At 39.5% G+C, this 22,979-nt stretch overlaps 1 protein-coding gene across 6 annotated transcripts in view; it reads left to right on the top strand.

Annotated features, from left to right (window-relative positions):
- HEPH (hephaestin) overlaps positions 1-22,979 on the top strand; it is a 113,548-nt gene that overhangs the window by 82,657 nt on the left and 7,912 nt on the right. For all 6 annotated transcript variants that reach the window (XM_019428577.2, XM_019428575.2, XM_019428573.2 and 3 more), the window contains 2 exons: positions 19,863-19,969; positions 21,364-21,589. In XM_019428577.2, coding sequence (XP_019284122.2) covers positions 19,863-19,969; positions 21,364-21,589 — 333 coding nt within the window. The remainder of the gene's footprint in view (positions 1-19,862; positions 19,970-21,363; positions 21,590-22,979) is intronic.

The raw sequence follows: 22,979 nt of genomic DNA, 5'->3' as shown, positions 1-22,979 counted from the left end.
CTGTCCTATGATCCAGAAATTTCACTACTAGGTATTTACCCAAAGATTACAAAAATACTAATTTGAAAGGATACAGGCACCTGGATGTATATAGTAGCATTATCAACAGTAGCCAAATTATGGAAAGAGCATAAATGTTCATTGACAAATGAATGGGTAAAGAACATATGGTGGGTGGGTGCATCTGTGTGTGTGTGTGTGTGTGTGTGTGTGTGTGTGTGTGTCAAATGAATATAATATATAATGAATATTACTCAGCTATAAAAATAATGAAATCTTGTCATTTACAACAATGTGGATGGAGCTAAAAGACATTATGCTATGTGAAATAAATCAGTCAGAGAAAGACAAATACCATGTGATTTCACTCATATGGAGAACTTAAGAAGCTAAACAAATAGATATATGGGGAAAAAGAAAATAGGAAAACCAAGTAACATACTCTTAACCAGACAGAAAAAAAAACCTGATGATTACCAGAGGGGAGTTGGGTGGGGGGATGGTTTAAATATGTGATAGGTATAAAGGGGACAATTGTGATGAGTACCAGGCGTTGTATGTAAATGATAAGTTACTAAATTCTACATCTGAAACTAATATTACAGTTTATGTTAACTGGAATTTAAATAAAATTTGTAATGAAAAAAGAACAAAAAAGAAAAGGTACCTAATTAATGTTTAGACTGTCAAGGGTAGTTTTCCAGAGCAGATGATACATCAGATGAGATTTAAATCAGTAGTCTTCAAAATTTAGTAAATTTCTGGGATCAATTCCAGAATCTTTGATTCAGTAGGTCTGGTATGGGGTTTAAGAATGTGTTTTTTCAAGGGGTACCTGGGTGACTCAGTCAATTAAGAGTTCAACTCTTGATTTTGGCTCGGGTCATGATCTCACAGTTTGTGGGATTGAGCCCAACATTGGGCTCTGTGCTGACAGTGTGGAGCCTGTTTGGTGTTCTCTATCTCTGTCTCCCTGTCTCTCTCTGTCTCTCTCTCCCTCCCTCCCTCTCTTTCTGCCCTTCCTGTGCTCTTGAACTCTCTTTCTCTCTAAAAAAAAGTGATTTTCAAACAAGTTTCCAAGTAATTCTTGTGTTGATGGATCAGAAAATCTCAGAGCACTGTGAGAACCACTGATCTGAAGCATATGAAAAAGCATACAGGTAAAGGTATAGTACAGAAGAAACACAGAGAAAAAAAAAAGTTCGGTTGTAGGGAATGCAATATGTAATGACCTAGTAAGAGTAGTGATAGTTGGGGTAGAGGAAAGGGGATAGTCTCTAAAAAAGATCACTGAAGTGAAATCAATAGGATTCAGGGACTAATTGGATATTGAAGGTGAGAAAGAAAAGGATTTTGGAAAGATACCCAAAGTTCTGAAATGATACCCACATTTTTGGCTTAAAGAAACTAATAGTGATGTCAATATCCAAGATAGGAAACATGGGGAGAATGTGACTTGGGATGGGGGAGATTGGATAATGATGTGTTCATTTTTGACTTTGTTGAATTTGAAATGTTTGTAAGGCAACAGAATAGAGGCATCTAATAGTCACAAATGTCTAAAGCTCAGGATAAAGGTATAAACAGAAAGAATAGATTTGAAAGGCATCAACACTTAAGTATAATTGAAAGCAAAGTAACGAACACAGCTCCCTTAGAAGAGTACATTAAATGAAATCATAAGAATACTAGAATAAGACTGAAGGAAGACCTATTTTTAAGGGAGGTAATGATTAAAAATTAAGCCTGGGGAAAAAGTGAGCAAGACATTAGAACAGAGAAGATGGTGTCAAAGATGTTAAGAAGATAATGTCAAGGGTGAAAAGATCAACAATTTCAAGTGCTTCAGAGAGGTTAAATAAGAATGGAAAATTTCTCTTTGGATATAGCAATAAGGGAGAGGCTGGTTATTTTGAATTGGTGGAAAAGAAGTCATATTAGAATGGATTTGAAAGTAATTGGAAGATAAACAACAATTTTTTATCAATTCATCAGTTGATGGACATTTAGGCTCTTTCATAATTTGGCTATTGTTGAGAGTAATGCTATAAACATTGGGGTACAAGTGCCCCTATGCATCAGTACTCCTGTATCCCTTGGGTAAATTCCTAGCAGTGCTATTGCTGGGTCATAGGGTAGGTCTATTTTTAATTTTCTGAGGAACCTCCACACTGCTTTCCAGAGTGGTTGCACCAGTTTGCATTCCCACCAACAGTGCAAGAGGGTTCCCGTTTCTCTACGTCCTCTCCAGAATTTATAGTCTCCTGATTGTTCATTTTACCCACTCTGACTGGAGTGAGGTGATATCTGAGTGTGGTTTTGATTTGTATTTCCCTGATGAGGAGCGACGTTGAACATCTTTTCATGTGCCTGTTGGCCATCCGGATGTCTTCTTTAGAGAAGTGTCTATTCATGGTTTCTGCCCTTTTCTTCACTGGGTTATTTGTTTTTCGGGTGTGGAGTTTGGTGAGTTCTTTATAGATTTTGGATACTAGCCCTTTGTCCGATATGTCATTTGCATATATCTTTTCCCATTCCATTGGTTGCTTTTAGTTTTGTTGGTTGTTTCCTTTGCTGTGCAGAAGCTTTTTATCTTCATAAGGTCCCAGTAGTTCCTTTTTGCTTTTAATTCCCTTGCCTTTGGGGATGTGTCAAGTAAGAGATTGCTACGGCTGAGGTCAGAGAGGTCTTTTCCTGCTTTCTCCTCTAGGGTTTTGATGGTTTCCTGTCTCACATTCAGGTCCTTTATCCATTTTGAGTTTATTTTTGTGAATGGTGTGAGAAAGTGGTCTAGTTTCAACCTTCTGCATGCTGCTGTCCAGTTCTCCCAGCACCATTTGTTAAAGAGACTGTCTTTTTTCCATTGGATTTTCTTTCCTGCTTTGTCAAATATGAGTTGGCCATACGTTTGTGGGTCTAGTTCTGGGGTTTCTATTCTATTCCATTGGTCTATGTGTCTGTTGCTGTGCCAATACCATGCTGTCTTGATGATGACAGCTTTGTAGTAGAGGCTAAAGTCTGGGATTGTGAGGCCTCCTCCTTTGGTCTTCTTCAAAATTACTTTGAATAATTTTGTGGGTCTATTGTGGTTCCATATGAATTCTAGGATTGCTTGTTCTAGTTTTGAGAAGAATGCTGGTGCAATTTTGATTGGGATTGCATTGAATGTGTAGATAGCTTTGGGTAGTATTGACATTTTGACAATATTTATTCTTCCAATCCATGAGCACAGAATGTCTTTCCATTTCTTTAAATCTTCTTCAATTTCCTTCACAAGAATTTCTATAGTTTTCAGCATACAGATCTTTTACATCTTTGGTTAGATTTATTCCTAGGTATTTTATGCTTCTTGGTGCAATTGTGAATGGGATCAGTTTCTTTATTTGTCTTTCTGTTGCTTCACTGTTAGTGTATAAGAATGCAACTGATTTCTGTACATTGATTTTGTATCCTGCAACTTTGCTAAATTCATGTATCAGTTCTAGCAGACTTCTGGTGGAGTCTATCGGATTTTCCATGTATAATATCATGTCATCTGCAAAAAGTGAAAGCTTAACTTCATCTTTGCCAATTTGGATGCCTTTGATTTCCTTTTGTTGTCTGATTGCTGATGCTAGCACTTCCAACACTATGTTAAACAACAGCGGTGAGAGTGGACATCCCTGTCGTGTTTCTGATCTCAGGGAAAAAGCTCTCAGTTTTTCCCCGTTGAGGATGATGTTAGCTGTGGGTTTTTCATAAATGGCTTTTATGATCTTTAAGTATGTTCCTTCTATCCTGACTTTCTCAAGGGTTTTTATTAAGAAACGTTGCTGAATTTTGTCAAAGAACTTTTCTGCATCGATTGACAGGATCATATGGTTCTTATCTTTTCTTTTATTAATGTGGTGTGTCACATTGATTGATTGCAAATGTTAAACCAGCCCTCCATCCCAGGAATGAATCCCACTTGATGATGGTGAATCACTCTTTATATATGCTGTTGAATTCGACTTGCTAGTATCTTATTGAAAATTTTTGCATCCATATTCATCCGGGATATTGGCATGTAGTTCTCTTTTTTTACTGGGTCTCTGTTTGGTTTAGGAATCAAAGTAATACTGGCTTCATAGAATGAGTCTGGAAGTTTTCCTTCCTTTTCTATTTTTTGTAATAGCTTGGGAAGTATATGTATTATTTCTGCTTTAAACGTCTGGTAGAACTCCCCTGGGAAGCCATCTCGTCCTGGATTCTTATTTGTTGGGAGATTTTTGATAACTGATTCAATTTCTTCGCTGGTTATGGGTTTGTTCAAGCTTTCTATTTCCTCCTGATTGAGTTTTGGAATGTGTGTTTGTTTAGGAATTTGTCCATTTCTTCCAGGTTTTTCAGTTTTTTTGGCATATAATTTTTCATAGTATTCCCTAATTGCTTGTATCTCTGAGGGATTGGTTGTAATAATTCCATTTTCATTCATGATTTTAACTATTTGGGTCATCTCCCTTTTCTTTTTGAGAAACCTGGCTAGAGGTTTATCAATTTTGTTTATTTTTTTCAAAAAACCCACTCTTGGTTTCGTCGATCTGCTCTATAGTTTTTTAGATTCTATATTGTTTATTTCTGCTCTGATCTTCATTATATCTGTTCTTCTGCTGGGTTTAGGCTGTCTTTGCTGTTCTGCTTCTATTTCCTTTAGGAGTACTGTAAGATTTTGTATTTGGGATTTTTCTTGTTTCTTGAGATAGGCCTGGATTGCAATGTATTTTCCTCTCAGGACTGCCTTCGCTGCATCCCAAAGCGTTTGGATTGTTGTATTTTCATTTTCAGTTGTTTCCATATATTTTTCTAATTTCTTCTCTAATTGCCTGGTTGACCCACTCATTCTTTAGTAGGGTGTTCTTTAACCTCCATGCTTTTGGAGATTTTCCAGACTTTTTCCTGTGGTTGATTTCAACCTTCATAGCATAGTGGTCTGAAAGTATGCATGGTATGATTTCAAGTCTTGTATACTTATGAAGGGCTGTTTTGTGACCCAGTATATGATCTATCTTGGAGAATGTTCCATGTGCACTCGAGAAGAAAGTATATTCTGTTGCTTTGGGATGCAGAGTTCTAAATAGATCTGTCAAGTCCATCAGATCCAATGTATCATTCAGGGCCCTTGTTTCTTTATTGACCGTGTGTCTAGATGATCTATCCATTTCTGTAAGTGGAGTGTTAAAGTCCCCTGCAATTACCACATTCTTATCCATAAGGTTGCTTATGTTTGTGAGCAATTGTTTTATATATTTTGGGGCTCCTGTATTCGGCGCATAGACATTTATAATTGTTAGTTTTTCCTGATGGATAAACCCTGTAATTATTATATAATGCTCTTCTTCATCTCTTGTTACAGCCTTTAATTTAAAGTCTAGTTTGCCTGATATAAGTATGGCTACTCCAACTTTCTTTTGACTTCCAGTAGCATGATAAAAAGTTTTCCATCCCCTCAATCTCAAACTGTAGGTGTCCTCAGGTCTAAAATGAGTCTCTTGTAGACAGCAAATAGATCGGTCTTGTTTTTTTACCCATTCTGGTAACCTATGACTTTTGGTTGGTGCATTTAGTCCAATCCCATTCAATGTCATTATAGAAAGATATGGGTTTAGAGTCATTGTGATGTCTGTATGTTTTATGCTTATAGCAATATCTCTGGTACTTTGTCTCATAGGAGCCCCCTTAGGATCTCTAGTAGGGCTGGTTTAGTGGTGACGAATTCCTTCAGTTTTTGTTTGTTTAGGAAGACCTTTATTTCTCCTTCTATTCTAAATGACAGACTTGCTGGATGAAGGATTCTCGGCTGCATATTTTTCCTATTCATCACACTGATGATCTCTTGCCATTCCTTTCTGGCCTGCCAAGTGTCAGAAGAGAGATTGGTCAGGATTCTTATAGGTCTCCCTTTATATGTTAGAGCACATTTATCCCTCGCTGCTTTCAGAATTTTTTCTTTATCCTTGTATTTTGCCAGTTTCACTACGATATGTCATGCAGAAGATCGATTCAAGTGACGTCTGAAGGGAGTTCTCTGTGCCTCTTGGATTTCAATGCCTTTTTCTTTCCCCAGATCTGGGAAGTTCTCAGCTATGTTTTCTTCAAGTACACCTTCAGCACTTTTTCCTCTCTCTTCCTCCTCTGGAATACCAATTATGCGTAGATGTTTTCTCTTTAGTGCAAGACTTAGTTCTCTAATTTTCCCCTCATACTCCTGGATTTTTTTATCTCTCTTTTTCTCAGCTTCTTCTTTTTCCATAATTTTATCTTCTAGTTCACCTATTCTCTCCTCTGCCTCTTTAATCCGAGCCGTGGTCGTTTCCATTTTATTTTGCAGCTCGTTTATCACATTTTTTAGCTCCTCCTGGCTGTTCCTTAGTCCCATGATTTCTGTAGCAATAGATTCTCTGCTGTCCTCTCTACTCTTTTCAAGCCCAGTGATTAATTTTATGACTATTATTCTCAATTCACTTTCTGTTATATTGTTTAAATCCTTTTTGATCAGTTCGTTAGCTGTTGTTATTTCCTGGAGATTCTTTTGAGGGGAATTCTTCCGTTTGGTCATTTTGGATAGTGTCCGGAGTGGTGTGGATCTGCACGGCACTTCCCGTGCTGTCTTGAATAACTCGCCTTGGTGGGTGGGGCTGCAGTCAGAACTGTTGTCTACTCCCAGTCCACTGCTGGGGCCACAGTCAGACTAGTGTGTGCCTTCTCTCTCCCTCTCCAAGGGGCGGGATTCACTGTGGGGTGGTGTGGTCCATCTGGGGTACTTGCACACTGCCAGGCTTGTGGTGCTAGGGATCTGGCGTATTAGCTGGGGTGGATAGGCAAGGTACTAGGGGGCGGTAGGGGCAGGTTCAGCTCGCTTCTCCTTCAGTGATCCGCTCAGGGAGGGGCCCTGAGGCAGCGGGAGGGAGTCAGACCCACCCCCAGAGGTGTGGATCCGCAGAAGCACAGTGTTGGGTGTTTGCGTGGTGCAAACAGCTTCCCTTGCAGGAACTGGTTCCCTTTTGGATTTTGACTGGGGGATGGGCGAGGGAGATGGCGCTGGCGAGCGCCTTTGTTTCCCACCAAACTGAGTTCTGTCGTTCTGGGGCTTAGCAACTCTCCCTCCTGTTGTCCTCCAGCCTTCCCACTCTCCGAGCTACGCTTGGCTCCGGAGACTCTTCTGCTAGTCTTGTGGCGGTTTTCTGGGTTATTTACGCAGGTGTAGGTGGAATCTAAGTTATCAGGAGGACGTGGTGAGCCCAGCATCCTCCTACATCACCATCTTCAAAATCCAATTCCCCTCCCCTTCCTTTCAATCAACAGGTGTCTTTAGGTCTAAAATGAGTCTCTTGTAGGCAGCATATGATGTGTCTTATTTTTTATCCATTCTGACCCGCTATGTCTTTAGATTGGAGTGTTTAGTCCATTTACATTTAAAGTAATTTTGATAGATATGTATTTTTTTAATATATGAAATTTATTGTCAAATTGGTTTCCATACAACACCCAGTGCTCATCCCAAAAGGTGCCCTCCTCAATACCCATCACCCACCCTCCCTTCCCTCCCACCCCCCATCAACCCTCAGTTTCTTCTCAGTTTTTAACAGTCTCTTATGCTTTGGCTCTCTCCCACTCCAAGCTCTTTTTTTTTTTCCTTCCCCTCCCCCATGGGTTTCTGTTAAGTTTCTCAGGATCCACATAAGAGTGAAACCATATGGTATCTGTCTTTCTCTGTATGGCTTATTTCACTTAGCATCACACTCTCCAGTTCCATCCACGTTGCTACAAAAGGCCATATTTCATTTTTTCTCATTGCCACGTAGTATTCCATTGTGTATATAAACCACAATTTTTTTATCCATTCATCAGTTGATGGACATTTAGGCTCTTTCCATAATTTGGGTATTGTTGAGAGTGCTGCTATAAACATTGGGGTAAAAGTGTCCCTATGCATCAGTACTCCTGTATCCCTTGGATAAATTCCTAGCAGTGCTATTGCTGGATCATAGGGTAGGTCTATTTTTAATTTTCTGAGGAACCTCCACACTGCTTTCCAGAGCGGCTGCACCAATTTGCATTCCCACCAACAGTGCAAGAGGGTTCCCATTTCTACACATCCTCTCCAGCATCTATAGTCTCCTGATTTGTTAATTTTACCCACTCTGACTGGCGTGAGGTGATATCTGAGTGTGGTTTTGATTTGTATTTTCCTGATAAGGAGCGACGTTGAGCATCTTTTCATGTGCCTGTTGGCCATCCGGATGTCTTCTTTAGAGAAGTGTCTATTCATGTTTTCTGCCCATTTCTTCACTGGGTTATTTGTTTTTCGGGTGTGGAGTTTGGTGAGTTCTTTATAGATTTTGGATACTAGCCCTTTGTCCGATATGTCATTTGCATATATCTTTTCCCATTCCGTTGGTTGCCTTTTAGTTTTGTTGGTTGTTTCCTTTTCTGTGCAGAAGCTTTTTATCTTCATGAGGTCCCAATAGTTCATTTTTGTTTTTAATTCCCTTGCCTTTGGGGATGTGCCGAGTAAGAGATTGCTACGGCTGAGGTCAGAGAGGTCTTTTCCTGCTTTCTAGTCTGGGGTTTGGATGGTTTCCTGTCTCACATTCAGGTCCTTTATCCATTTTGAGTTTATTTTTGTGAATGGTGTGAGAAAGTGGTCTAGTTTCAACCTTCTGCATGTTGCTGTCCAGTTCTCCCAGCACCATTTGTTAAAGAGACTGTCTTTTTTCCATTGGATGTTCTTTCCTGCTTTGTCAAAGATGAGTTGGCCATATGTTTGTGGGTCTAGTTCTGGGGTTTCTATCCTATTCCATTGGTCTATATGTCTGTTATTGTGCCAATACCATGCTGTCTTGATGATGACAGCTTTGTAGTAGAGACTAAAGTCTGGGATTGTGATGCTTCCTGCTTTGGTCTTCTTCTTCAAAATTACTTTGGCTATTCGGGGCCTTTTGTGGTTCCATATGAATTTGAGGATGGCTTGTTCTAGTTTTGAGAAGAATGCTGGTGCAATTTTGATTGGGATTGCATTGAATGTGTAGATAGCTTTGGGTAGTATTGACATTTTGACAATATTTATTCTTCCAATCCATGAGCACAGAATGTCTTTCCATTTCTTTAAATCTTCTTCAATTACCTTCATAAGCTTTTTATAGCTTTCAGCATACAGATCTTTTACATCTTTGGTTAGATTTTTCCCTAGGTATTTTATGCTTCTTGGTGCAATTGTGAATGGGATCAGTTTCTTTATTTGTCTTTCTGTTGCTTCATTGTTAGTGTATAAGAATGCAACTGATTTCTGTACATTGATTTTATATCCTGCAACTTTGCTAAATTCATGTATCAGTTCTAGCAGACTTTTGGTGGAGTCTATCGGAATTTCCATGTATAATATCATGTCATCTGCAAAAAGAGAAAGCTTGACTTCATCTTTGCCAATTTTGAAGCCTTTGATTTCCTTTTGTTGTCTGATTGCTGATGCTAGAACTTCCAACACTATACTAAACAACAGCAGTGAGAGTGGGCATCCCTGTCGTGTTCCTGATCTCAGGGAAAAAGCTCTCAGTTTTTCCCCATTGAGGATGCTGTTAGCTGTGGGCTTTTCATAAATGGCTTTTATGATCTTTAAGTATGTTCCTTCTATTCTGACTTTCTCAAGGGTTTTTATTAAGAAAGGGTGCTGGATTTTGTCAAAGGCCTTTTCTGGATCGATTGACATGATCATATGGTTCTTCTCTTTTTTTTTGTTACTGTGATGTATCACGTTAATTGATTTGCGAATGTTGAACCAGCCCTCCATCCCAGGAATGAATCCCACTTGATCATGGTGAATAGTTCTTTTTATATGCTGTTGAATTCAATTTGCTAGTATCTTATTGAGAATTTTTGCATCCATATTCATCAGGGATATTGGCCTGTAGTTCTTTTTTTTACTGGGTCTCTGTCTGGTTTAGCAATCAAAGTAATACTCGCTTCATAGAATGAGTCTGGAAGTTTTCCTTCCCTTTCTATTTCTTGGAATAGCTTGAGAAGGATAGGTATTATCTCTGCTTTAAACGTCTGGTAGAACTCCCCTGGGAAGCCATCTGGTCCTGGACTCTTATTTGTTGGGAGATTTTTGATAACCGATTCAATTTCTTCCCTGGTTGTGGGTCTGTTCAAGCTTTTTATTTCCTCCTGATTGAGTTTTGGAACAGTGTGGGTGTTTAGAAATTTGTCCATTTCTTCCAGGTTGTCCAATTTTTTGGCATATAATTTTTCATAGTATTCCCTGATAATTGTTTGTATCTCTGAGGGATTGGTTGTAATCATTCCATTTTCATTCATGATTTTATTATTTGGGTCATCTCCCTTTTCTTTTTGAGAAGCCTGGCTAGAGGTTTGTCAATTTTGTTTATTTTTTCAAAAAACAAACTCTTGGTTTCGTTGATCTGCTCTACCGTTTTTTTAGATTCTATATTGTTTATTTCTGCCCTGATCTTTATTATTTCTCTTCTTCTGCTGGGTTTAGGCTGCCTTTGCTGTTCTGCTTCTATTTCCTTTAGGTGTGCTGTTAGATTTTGTATTTGGGATTTTTCTTGTTTCTTGAGATAGGCCTGGATTGAATGTATTTTCCTCTCAGGACTGCCTTCGCTGCATCCCAAAGCGTTTGGATTGTTGTATTTTCATTTTCGTTTGTTTCCATATATGTTTTAATTTCTTCTCTAATTGCCTGGTTGACCCACTCATTCGTTAGTAGGGTGTTCTTTAACCTCCATGCTTTTGGAGGTTTTCCAGACTTTTTCCTGTGGTTGATTTCAACCTTCATAGTATTGTGATCTGAAAGTATGCATGGTATTATTTCAATTCTTGTGAACTTATGAAGGGCTGTTTTGTGACCCAGTGTATGATCTATATTGGAGAATGTTCCATGTGCACTCGAGAAGAAAGTATATTCTATTGCTTTGGGATGCAGAGTTCTAAATAAACCTGTCAAGTCCATCTGATCCAATGTGTCATTCAGGGCCCTTGTTTCTTTATTGACCGTGTGTCTAGATGATCTATCCATTTCTGTAAGTGGGGTGTTAAAGTCCCCTGCAATGACCACATTCTTATCAATAAGGTTGCTTAAATTTCTGAGTAATTGTTTTATATATTTGGGGGCTCCGGTATTCGGCACATAGATATTTATAATTGTTAGCTCTTCCTGATGGATAGACCCTGTAATTATTATATAATGCCTTTCTTCATCTCTTGTTACAGCCTTTAATTTAAAGTCTAGTTTGTCTGATAGAAGTATGGCTACTCCAGCTTTCTTTTGGCTTCCAGGAGCATGATAAATAGTTCTCCATCCCCTCACTCTCAATCTAAAGGTGTCCTCAGATTTAAATGAGTGTCTTGTAGACAGTAAATAGATGGGTCTTGTTTTTTTATCCATTCTGATACCCTATGTCTTTTGGTTGGCACATTTAATCCATTTACATTCAGTGTTATTATAGAAAGATACGGGTTTAGAGTCATTGTGATGTCTGTATGTTTTATGCTTGTAGTGATGTCTCTGGTACTTTGTCTCACAGGATCCCCCTTAGGATCTCTTGTAGGGCTGGTTTCGTGGTGACAAATTCCTTCAGTTTTTGTTTGTTTGGGAAGACCTTTATCTCTCCTTCTATTCTAAATGACAGACTTGCTGGATAAAGGATTCTCGGCTGCATATTTTTTCTGTTTAGCACCCTGAAGATATCGTGCCAAGCCTTTCTGGCCTGCCAAGTTTCAAAAGAGAGATCAGTCACGAGTCTTATAGGTCTCCCTTTATATGTGAGGGTACGTTTATCCCTTGCTGCTTTCAGAATTTTCTCTTTATCCTTGTATTTTGCCAGTTTCACTATGATATGTCGTGCAGAAGATCGATTCAAGTTACGTCTGAAGGGAGTTCTCTGTGCCTCTTGGATTTCAATGCCATTTTCCTTCCCCAGTTCAGGGAAGTTCTCAGCTATGATTTCCTCAAGTACCCCTTCAGCACCTTTCCCTCTCTCTTCCTCCTCTGGGATACCAAGTATGCGTATATTATTTCTTTTTAGTGTATCACTTAGTTCTCTAATTTTCCCCTCATACTCCTGGATTTTTTTTATCTCTCTCTCTCAGCTTCCTCTTTTTCCATAACTTTATCTTCTAGTTCACCTATTCTCTACTCTGCCTCTTCAATCCGAGCTGTCGTCGTTTCCATTTTGTTTTGCATTTCGTTTAAAGCGCTTTCCAGCTCCTCGTGACTGTTCCTTAGTCCCTTGATCTCTGTAGCAAGAGATTCTCTGCTGTCCTCTGTACTGTTTTCAAGCCCAGCGATTAATTTTATGACTATTATTCTAAATTCACTTTCTGTTATATTATTTAAATCCTTTTTGATCAGTTCATTAGCTGTTGTTATTTCCTGGAGATTCTTTTGAGGGGAATTCTTCCATTTGGTCATTTTGTATAGTCCCTGGAGTGGTGAGGACCTGCAGGGCACTTCCCCTGTGCTGTGGTGTATAACTGGAGTTGGTGGGTGGTGCCGCAGTCAGACCTGATGTCTGCCCCCAGCCCACCGCTGGGGCCACAGTCAGACTGGTGTGTGCCTTCTCTTCCCCACTCCTAGGGTCGGGATTCCCTGTGGGTTGGCATGGCCCGTCTGGGCTTCTTGCACACTTCCAGGCTTGTGGTGCTGGGGATCCAGCGTATTAGCTCGGGTGGGTAGGCAAGGTGCACGGGGGCAAGAGGGGCAGGCTTAGCTCACTTCTCCTTAGGTAATCCGCTTTTTGAGGGGCCCTGTGACAGGGAGGGAGTCAGATCCGCTGCCGGAGGTTTGGGTCCACAGGAGCACAGAGTTGGGTGTTTGTGCAGAGCGAGCAAGTTCCCTGGCAGGAACTGGTTCCCTTTGGGATTTTGGCTGGGGGATGGGCGGGGGAGATGGCGCTGGGAAGCGCCTTTGTTCCCCACCAAACTGAGCTCTGTCATCTGGGGCTCAGTAGCTCTCCCTCCCTTTGTCTTCCAGCCTTCCCGCTTTCTGAGCAGAGCTGTTAACTTATGACCTCCCAGACGCTAAGTCACGCTTGCTGTCGGAGCACAGTCTGTCAGGCCCCTACGCTTTTGCCAGCCAGACTCGGGGGCTCTGCTTGGCCGGAGATCCGCCCCTCTGCCCCGGCCCCTCCCGCCAGTCCGTGGAGCGCGCACCGCCTCGCCACCCTTCCTACCCTCTTCCGTGGGCCTCTTGTCTGCGCTTGGCTCTGGAGACTCCGTTCTGCTAATCCTCTGGCGGTTTTCTGGGTTATTTAAGCCGGTGTAGGTGGAATCTAAGTGATCAGCAGGACGCGCGGTGAGCCCATCGTCCTCCCTACACTGCCATCTTCCCTCTCCCGATAGATATGTATTTATTGACATTTTATTACTTATTTTGTTGTTTCTGGAAATTTTCTCTGATCCATTCTTGTCTTCGTCTTTTGTGTTTTGCTGTTTTTCTTTAGTGATATATTTGGATTTCTCTCTCTCTATTCATTGTATGTTTTTTAGTTATTTTTGACGTATGGTTACCATTAGTTTTTTATATAAACTCTTCTGGAAATATCTGTTTATATTAAGTTGATGGTCATTCAAGTTTGAACACATTCACTTCTCTTCTCCCCATATTTCAGGTGTATGTTATATTTTATATCCTTTTTGTACATGTCTGCTCCCTCACTGATTTTTACATAAATATTCATTTTTCCTGCTTTGGTTTTTCCTGCGTTTATACTGTCACTTTGGTCTCTCCCTTGCACTCAATGTTTTCCCTTTAATATTTCTTGTAGGACTGCTTTAGTGTTCATAAACTCCTTTATGAGTTCATGTGGGTTTTTTTATTGTTGTTGTTTGTTTTTTGTCTGAGAAATTCTTTATCTCTTCTATTTTGAATTATAGCCTTGCTATATACAGAATTCTTGGCTGCAGAGTTTTTATTTTCATTCATGCTATTCTTTTCTGACTTGCTGGGATTTTGTTGAAAAATATTTAGCTAGCCTTATGGGTTTTCTTTTGTAAGTTAAGAACTTCTTTTGCCTTGCTGTTTTTAAGATTTTTATTTGTAATTATATTTTGACAATTAAATTACAGTATGTCTTGGTGTTGGTCTGCTTTACTTTATTTTGATGGGAGTTCTCTGTGACTCTTGGATCTGGACGTCTGTTTCCATCCCCAGATTAGGGAAGTTTTCAACGATTATTTCTTCAAATAAATTTTCTGCCTCTTTTTCTCTCTATTCTTCTTCTTGGACTCCTATAATATAAATGTTACTACATTTCATGGAGTCAGTGAGTTCCCTAAGTCTATCCCTGTGTTACATACTTTGTTTTTCAGGGTTTTTTTGTTCAGTTTCATTACTTTCCATTACTTTGTCTCCTAAGTCACTAATTCATTCTTCTGCTTCTAGCCTGCTGTTCATTGTATCAAGCATGTTTCTTTAAAAAAAAAAATAATGTTTCTTTATTTTTTAGAGAGGGAGAGGGAGAGATAGTGTGAGTCAGGGAGGGGAAGAGAAAGGGAGAGACACAGAATAAGAAGCAGGTTCCAGGCTCTGAGCTGTCAGCACAGAATCCGACATATGGCTTAAACTCATGAACCATGAGATCATGCCCTGAGATGAAGTCAGATGCTTAACTGACTGAGCCACCCAAATGCCCCTGCATCAAATGTTCTTCTAAACTTGTTTATTGCACTATTCATCTCTGATTGAATCTTTTTTTTAAATTTTTTTTTTTTCTTCAACGTTTTTTTTTTTTTTTTTTTTTTTTTTTTTTTTGGGACAGAGAGAGACAGAGCATGAACGGGGGAGGGGCAGAGAGAGAGGGAGACACAGAATCGGAAACAGGCTCCAGGCTCCGAGCCATCAGCCCAGAGCCTGACGCGGGGCTCGAACTCACGGACCGCGAGATCGTGACCTGGCTGACGTCGGACGCTTAACCGACTGCGCCACCCAGGCGCCCCTGATTGAATCTTTTTAATTCTTATCTCAGTGGTAAGGGTCTCACTGATGTCTTCTATTCTTTTCTCAAGTCCAGTGAGTATCGTTATAATTATTGCTTTAAGTTCTCCATCAGACATGTTACTTATACCTGTTTGCTTAGATCTCTTTCACCTATTGTGTTCTTTCATTTGGGATAATTTCCTCTTTCTTCACATTTTGTCTAAGTGTCTGTCTTCTTCTCTGTGTTGGAAAAGACAGTTATGTCTCCTGCTCCTAAAAATAATGACCTTATGAAGAAGATATCATGCAATGTCCAGTGCCTGGTGTTGCATGGAATTTCTCTGGTGTGTTCTGTATGCACTCTGCTGTTGTTTTGGTTGTTCTACCCTTCAGGCCAGTAATATGTAGTCATTCTTGCCTGATGTGGGCAGTGTTTGATTCTGGCCTGAATGTGGCAAGTTTTAATTCATTGTGCTCTGATCTGCTTGTGAAATGAGTCCTGTCATCACTTCCACAGTAACTGAGGCCCTGAAAACTCTCTGATCTGGAGAAATGGTGTGGGCAGATGTTTGTGCTGGTCTTCTTAGGGAAGGGCCCACAGCACTGAAATTGAGACTAGCGTGACTGAGAAGGGCAGTTCCACCAGAAGGAAGATGGTGGGACTTGGTGTAAACAAGTTAGGCAGAGTTGGTGCTGTGCCACTTCCTGCAGGTGGTTCTGTGTTTATATTGAAGAGTGAGGGAGGGAGATGGCAGCTGCCAGCTGTTTTTTTTTTTTTTCCCCATAGAGGTGTCTCCCTCAGGGACATACTCTGAGAAAACCAAATCACCTCTCCCTGTGGTCCCCAGGCATTTTTCAGGTAGTTGTTTCCATGCTCTCTGCCCCAGAATTATTTGCATGCTTTCTTACCAGGAGCAGTGCAGCGCCCTCCAGGCTCTACCCCAGGCAAGCCAATTGACCTTTAAACTCCAGTCTTTAAGCCTGGGTGACTTCCAGAACTCACAAAGTTCAGGCCCTCTTGTTTTTCAAACCAATGGCTTTAAGGAAATATTCTTTTTTTGGTAATGTTTATTCATTTTTGAAAGACAGAGAGAGACAGAGCATGAACGGAGAGTAGCAGAGAGAGAGGGAGTCACAGAATCTGAAGCAGGCTCCAGGCTCTCAGCTGTCAGCACTGAGCCCAATACAGGGTTCAAACCCACAAACTGTGAGATCATAACCTGACCTGAAGTCAGATGCTCAACCGACTGAGACACCCAGGTGCCTCATGTCGACTTTATAAAGGATTACATTTCTTGTTATGTAGGTCATGTGTTATGAGGGACCATTTAGGTATTTATTATGGTTACTCAGGTGACAGAACATGATGGCATAGACTAGGGTATTAACAGTGGAGACAAATAGAAGTGGATGGGTAGGGAATATATTTCTTAGGTATATCCCTCATAACTTGCTGATGGATATGAGCTATAGGGGAAAAGAATAAAAAATAACTCCTGGGGCGCCTGGGTGGTTCAGTTGGTTAAGCGTCTGACTTCAGCTCAGGTCATGATCTCACAGGTTCATGAGTTTAAGCCCCACGTTGGGCTCTGTGCTGACAGCTCAGAACCCAGAGCCTGCTTTGGATTCTATGGCTACATCTCTCTCTGCCCATCGCCACTCATGCTCTGTCTCTCTCTGTCTCAAAAATAAACACTATTTAAAAAAAATAACTCCTGAGTTTTGGCTTCAACAACTGGTTTCACTATTTACTGAGATAGGAGGAGTAGATTTGAGGGAGAAGTCAATGATGTACTTTGGATATGTTTAGTTTGAGATGAAAATTAAACAAATGTAAATATCAAGTAGGAAATTGAATAAAGGAGTCTAGAATTCAATGTAGAGGTTGGAGAATAGTTTAGGTAAGGAGAAGAACATGATCAAGTCACAGATATGTGAAAGTATGGGATATGCTGAAGTATACAATTTAAATTTTTCCAGTGTACATTTTGCAAAAGTAGGAAGAGTAAAAATTAAGGCTAAAAGGTAGGTCTGAGTTCTCAGGGCTTGGATGTTTGGATGAAGTGTTTGAGCTTCATTCCTTGGGTATAAGGGAGCCACTAAAATTTTGAACAGAAGAATAACATGAATAAACAGAAGTTTGGGAAGATTGAAATAATATAGCAAAAACAATGTTCAAAAAGAGTAATGAAGTTGGAGAACTTAGACTTACCAATTTCAAAATTTACTATAAAAAGCTACAATAATCAAGACTGTGTGGTAATGGCATAAAGATATATAGATTAATGGACAGAATTGAGAGTACAGAAGTAAACACTCATATTTATGGCAAATTAATTTTTAAAAAGGGTGTCAATACTAATTAATGGAGAAATAATAGTCTTTTCAACAAATGATGCTGGAACATACTAAATATCTATATACAAAACAATGGAATCATACCCCCTACCTTTTACCATATATAAAAACTAACTCATAATGAACCAAGCACATAAATGTAATAGCTAAAGCTACAAAACTTTTAAAACATAACAGTAAATCTTTGTGACCTTGAGTTAGAAAAGTTTATTAAATATAACACTAAAAGCACACGTGACTAAATAATAAATAAATAAATAAATAAATATTTGGACTTCCTTGAAATCAAAAACTTTTGTGCTTCAAAGTGTGCCATCAAGAAAGTGAAAGGTGGCCGCTGCCTCTGGATGGAGCAACGCATCAGTGGTTCCTTCTAACCAGTGCAGAGCTGACCCCTTTGGAAGGCTCAGCAACAGCAGCTCCTTACATGGAGGATCAATGCATTAGTGGTTCCTGCTCTTGGAGAACACAGAGGTGTTGGCTCCTTGTGGGGTGAGGGGACATCAGTGGCTCCCTCTTGCCGGTTGAGGTTGTTAACGGCTCTTTATGGGAGAGCAGAATGTGGCTCTTTGGGTGGCAAGTTGAATGAAGCAGCTTCTTGAGGGGAATGTGGAGCCCTAGCGGCTCCTTCTGGGGTTAGGCAAAGAAACAATGGGCCCTTCTGGGAAATGCAGCACTGATGCATCTCAGGGGGACAGTGAGAAGAAGGGTAGAAGTTTTTTTTTCTGGGTGTGGGACATTTAGTGGTAGCAGCTTCTTCTTGGGAAGATGCAGTGGTGGTGTCTCCTTCTAAGAGAGTAGACTAGTAGAAGCTCGTTTTCTGATGAAATACAACAGAAATGACTGTGGAACTGGAAGCAAATAACCTGTGATTCCTTGGGGGAAGGAAGATTGATAGTGGATCCTTAGGGGACAGTGCAGTGGAGGATCCTTCTTGGGGAGCAAGGGAATGGCAGCTCCTTTGAGGATGCAGATAAGATACAACTTCTTGGGTTAGGGCAAAGTTGTAATGATTCCTTATAGAAGTGGCAGAGCAGCATGGGATCCAGGCAGCACCATCAACTGGGGTCAGTGCCAAGAAAGACTCCCTGGTGGTGAGGGCTGCTGGGGTTCACCTTCTGTTCTTTTCCCCCATGAGTGTTCCCTCTTGGCACCAGCTGCACCAGACTGGGACAAGGTAGGTAAGATACTTCCTATACTTTTTTGTATGGCCATGTTCAGGTTTTTGCCCCCCTGGGTTGTTATAATTATTTCATATATTCTGGAGCTCTCTCAGATATATTTTTGTGAGTATATAGTTGCTTATTCCTTATTTTTGTTGTTATCGTGGAAGGAAATGAGCATTTAGACCTTCTTACTCTGCTAATTTGCTGACATCCGTTCTATATAACTGAATTTGTATAAAATACTCAAAATGGGCAACTCTATAAAGATGTAGATTAGTGGTTGTCCAGGGCTCAAGTGAGTGGGTGATTACAGAATGATGGAGAAAGAGTGAATATTTTATTTCAGAGGTAGTGATCTTTCTAAAATTGATGTGGTTATGTTACAAAATTCTGTGAATATACTAAAACATTGAATTGTACCCTTTAAATGGTTGAATTGTATGGTATACAAATTCTATCTCAATAGAAATGTTATAAAAGTAATATGGCATCAGTTGGAAAAGGGATTGGAGAGGATGGAACTTGGAAGCAGAGAAACGTGTTAGGGGTTTTTGTAATAGTCTGGTTGAGAAAATAAAGTTCTATATGAGGGCAATATTCTTGGGAATTGGAAGGAGGAGAGCATGGCAACACAATATATTGTAGAGGTACAATCAGTAGAACTTACTATTTAGTTGCATGTGGAGTGTGTAAAGGTTAGAAGACAAAAACTAAAGTGTTGTGTGCGGGTAAGTAGGAGGGTTTTGTTATCATTACTAGATACTGGAAGCACAGATTAATAGGTTCTTTTTTCAAAGGAGGTAAGTGAATTCAGAACAATTTTAATTTTTGATGTGTTGTCAGGACAATCTTTAAAAGATGCTCAGTATCTAATTAAAAATTTCAGATTGGAGCTTAATGCTAGCAAGGGAGTTCTGGTTAAGTATTTAAGAGTCATCAATACATAGTTCATAATTGACACCAGAAAGGTAGCTAAAAGCGTTCATAGAGAGAGTATGGAAAAAAAAAAAAAAACGAGAAGAGAACTAGAGACAGAGCCTTGGGAAAATAGTTGAATATAAGAAGCAGCAGCAAGAAAAGGAGAACAAAGCAGTGCTAAAAAAGGAAGGAGGGAGGACATTATAAGATGAAAGAACAATATCAGAGTGGATTTACCAGGGGATTGGAACTGGACTTTTAAAGATAGGGGTATAGAAGAGAGGCTGAATGTGTCCCAGGAGTTAGAAGAGCAACATCATAAAACTAAAACGGAGAATGGTATGGAAATAATGGAAAAAAGATCTTAAAAGTCCTGAGGCTTATCCACCATAGCCTCTTGGGAAACCTGAGAATTGGGAAAAAGTTGATTTGGCCCAACTGGAGATCCCTGTTACCCTTCCTAGGTGAGGTTCTCACTTACCAATGGAACATCCCAGAAAGATCTGGCCCAGGGCCTAATGATTCTGCTTGTGTTTCCTGGATCTATTATTCTGCAGTGGATCCCATCAAGGTAAAGACAATATTGATTTCTTGGAGGTGAGTCTCATAAATGGGCAGAGCCCAACCCTGAAATAATGCAGCCCAGAGTTTGGGGAAAATTCCTCAAATGTGGTACTTATTTTAAAGACAGAAGGAGGGATGAAGGGAATAGGTAGTGCCATATCTTTGTCCTAAGGGTTTTCTTCTTTGTTTCTTTTCTTTTCTTTTTCCTTTTGGATCCTATAGGTGAGTATGTTCCCATTTAAAAAGCCTAGGATTGGTTGTCAAACAATTGGAGTTTTAGTCCCAAAATTTGTTTCAATATTGCTTTTGGAGTGAATTTCAATAGGGCATTATCTCCCCATTTCCTCATCTGGAAAATGAGTGTATCTATCTATCCAACCATTCACAGCCATCTGTCAGCAATAATTTATTGAGAGACTACTATATTTTAGGGATTTTATTTGGTGCTTTGGATGATAAAAATGTAAGATACAGTTCCCATCTTCAATCATATATATAATTAAATATATTATAATTATAATAAATAACAATATAATATAAATTAAATATAATATAAATTTATTTTTACATATATTTGTTTATATAAATATATATTATATGTATATGTATATGTATATATATATATATATATATATTATATGTACAAATAAGTAAAATACTAACAGTTCCTTAAAAAAACATGTAATAGAAGGGTGCCTGGGTGGCTCCGTTGGATAAACATCCAGCCCTTGACCTCAGCTCAGGTCATGATCTCACAGTTAGTGGGTTTGAGCCCCACATTGGGCTCTGCACTGACAGTGCAGAGCCTGCTAGGGATTTTCTCTCTCCATCTCTCTGCCTCTCCCCTGCTCATGTGCTCTTTATTTCTCTCTCTCAAAATAAATAAATAAACTTTCAAAAATAATAAAAGAACCCATATAATAGAAAGTGCTGTGAGGGGCCCATGAGAGAATGATTACTTTTGGTTGGAGGAGATGATTAAAGGGAAGCTGGAGAATGCACCACAATGAAAGGTACATGTATTTCATACTTTAAGCCTTGAAGACTAAGTAGCAGTATATACCTTAAGATAAGGTATGTGGCAGAGGGAAGGCATTATACAAAGAAGAAACAACATAAGGAAAGGCACTGGGTTGTGAAAGTGCCTTGTGAGTTTGGAGATCAATGGATAGGCCAGCCTGGCTAAAACATAGGTTGCATAGGTACCTCTTATCTGTATCTCAAATTATTGTGAGGATGAATTCAGATAATATATTAGAGGTGCTTATAAATGTAAGACATTATGATCAAGTGCTGAGTACAGTAGGCTTGACTTAGAAGTCAGTCTGGCACCATGTACAACACTGCTACCCAGGAACAACTCCATTTGATTTACTGTCTCCCCCTTCCTCCCATCCTCAGGACATGTATAGTGGTCTTGTTGGACCCTTGACCATCTGCCGAAAGGGCATCCTGGAGCCTTATGGAGGACGGAGTGACATGGACAGAGAATTTGCCTTGTTATTCTTGATCTTTGATGAGAACCAGTCTTGGTATCTAGAGGAGAATGTAGCAACCCATGGGGCCCAGGAGCCAGGCCGTGTTAACCTACAGAATGAGACTTTTTTGGAGAGCAATAAAATGCATGGTCTGTAGAAAATAACCTACCTTTCTTCCAAAGAACTCCCCATTGGTTTCATGGAGGTATATGATAGGCCCATCACTACCTAAGGGAGCATAATTGAAAGTACGGGAAAGTAGGAAGGTGGTATGTGGGCAAATTAAAATAACTGTCTCCTACTATTGTACATTTATATATACAAAATATATAAGTAGTCAGCATTAGATCAAGTGCACATAAAGCAAGAAGCTGACTCTGTAAAGTTGTTGTAGTGACACCAGCATACTTTAACACACTAGAAAAGAAAGATGGAAATTTGTGACTCTCATTGTACCTGGTAGGTTGGTTGTTTAGGGTCCTTCTATTTCAAAATCCTGAGTTTAGTCTCTCAATATCATTTTATTTCTTTCCCCACCTGGATCTGGAATGTACTTTCTCAATAGATTCCAAGATAGACAAATGAAGGACAGCTTGTCTTTTAGTCTAATTTCACAACAAAGTTTCAATTTACAAATAGGAAAGAACCGCAGAGAAAATAATGCTGGATTTATATTACATACAATGAAGAGATTTTGATGCTTGAATGGATTTTGGAAGAAAATTGTGCATCCAAGCCTTCCTTTGTTTCAAAGATCTGTGTAGCATTTCACAAACAAAAGAAAATCTAAAATAAGAGTGAGAACTTAAATACATTTAAATGTGTGAAGTGATTTCTCACCATCCTTTCTAGTGTAATATTTCTTTGACGTGAGGATAAGGTGCAGCTTTGATAGTGATTCCAATGGAACTCAAAATTAGTATCTCATTGTCGCATTGATTCTAGCTATTTCCCCTTGCTGGAGATAAAAATGATTCACATTGAAATAGAAGATTCACAAACTGAACAATATGAACTTTGTACCTTCTGACGAATCAGAGAAATTAGTTGCCCAGGAGAAAAAGGGAATTAGGGCACATTTACAACTTTCTAGTGTCCATTTGTTTGGTTAATGCCCATTTCTATCTGTTTGTTTATATGTTCATTCATCCAAACTCCTCAGACATCAATCCATCTACTTATGTATCAGGAATTTGTTGAACACTTTCTAAATGCTGGTACTGAAGATAGAAAGATAATGTTAGATTCTGAGGGAAAACAAATAATATATCCTTCCTTTCCCTTCCAGATTCTTGAAACAATTGAGAAAAAAAAAAAAAAAAGATAGAGATGCTTATGACCAAATGTGGGCTTACTGAGAATTAGTTCCTGAGAAGGACACTGAATTTATTTCTGAAGCTAAATGGGCTTACTGATACTCCTCCTGCAGGGAATAGATTTTCTACCCTGACATTGATATAAATAAACAACAATAGCCTCCCCTTTGCAGCAGTAGAATCTTCTTTACAATGTAATATTAAATCAATTTGAATTCTTTTC

The sequence above is a fragment of the Panthera pardus genome, unplaced genomic scaffold, assembly GCF_024362965.1.
Source record: "Panthera pardus isolate Hobbes unplaced genomic scaffold, ASM2436296v1 HiC_scaffold_27, whole genome shotgun sequence".
NCBI classification, from domain to species: domain Eukaryota; kingdom Metazoa; phylum Chordata; class Mammalia; order Carnivora; family Felidae; genus Panthera; species Panthera pardus.
Note: the sequence above shows the minus strand (reverse complement) of the source record. Positions and strands in the feature narration are given on the sequence as shown.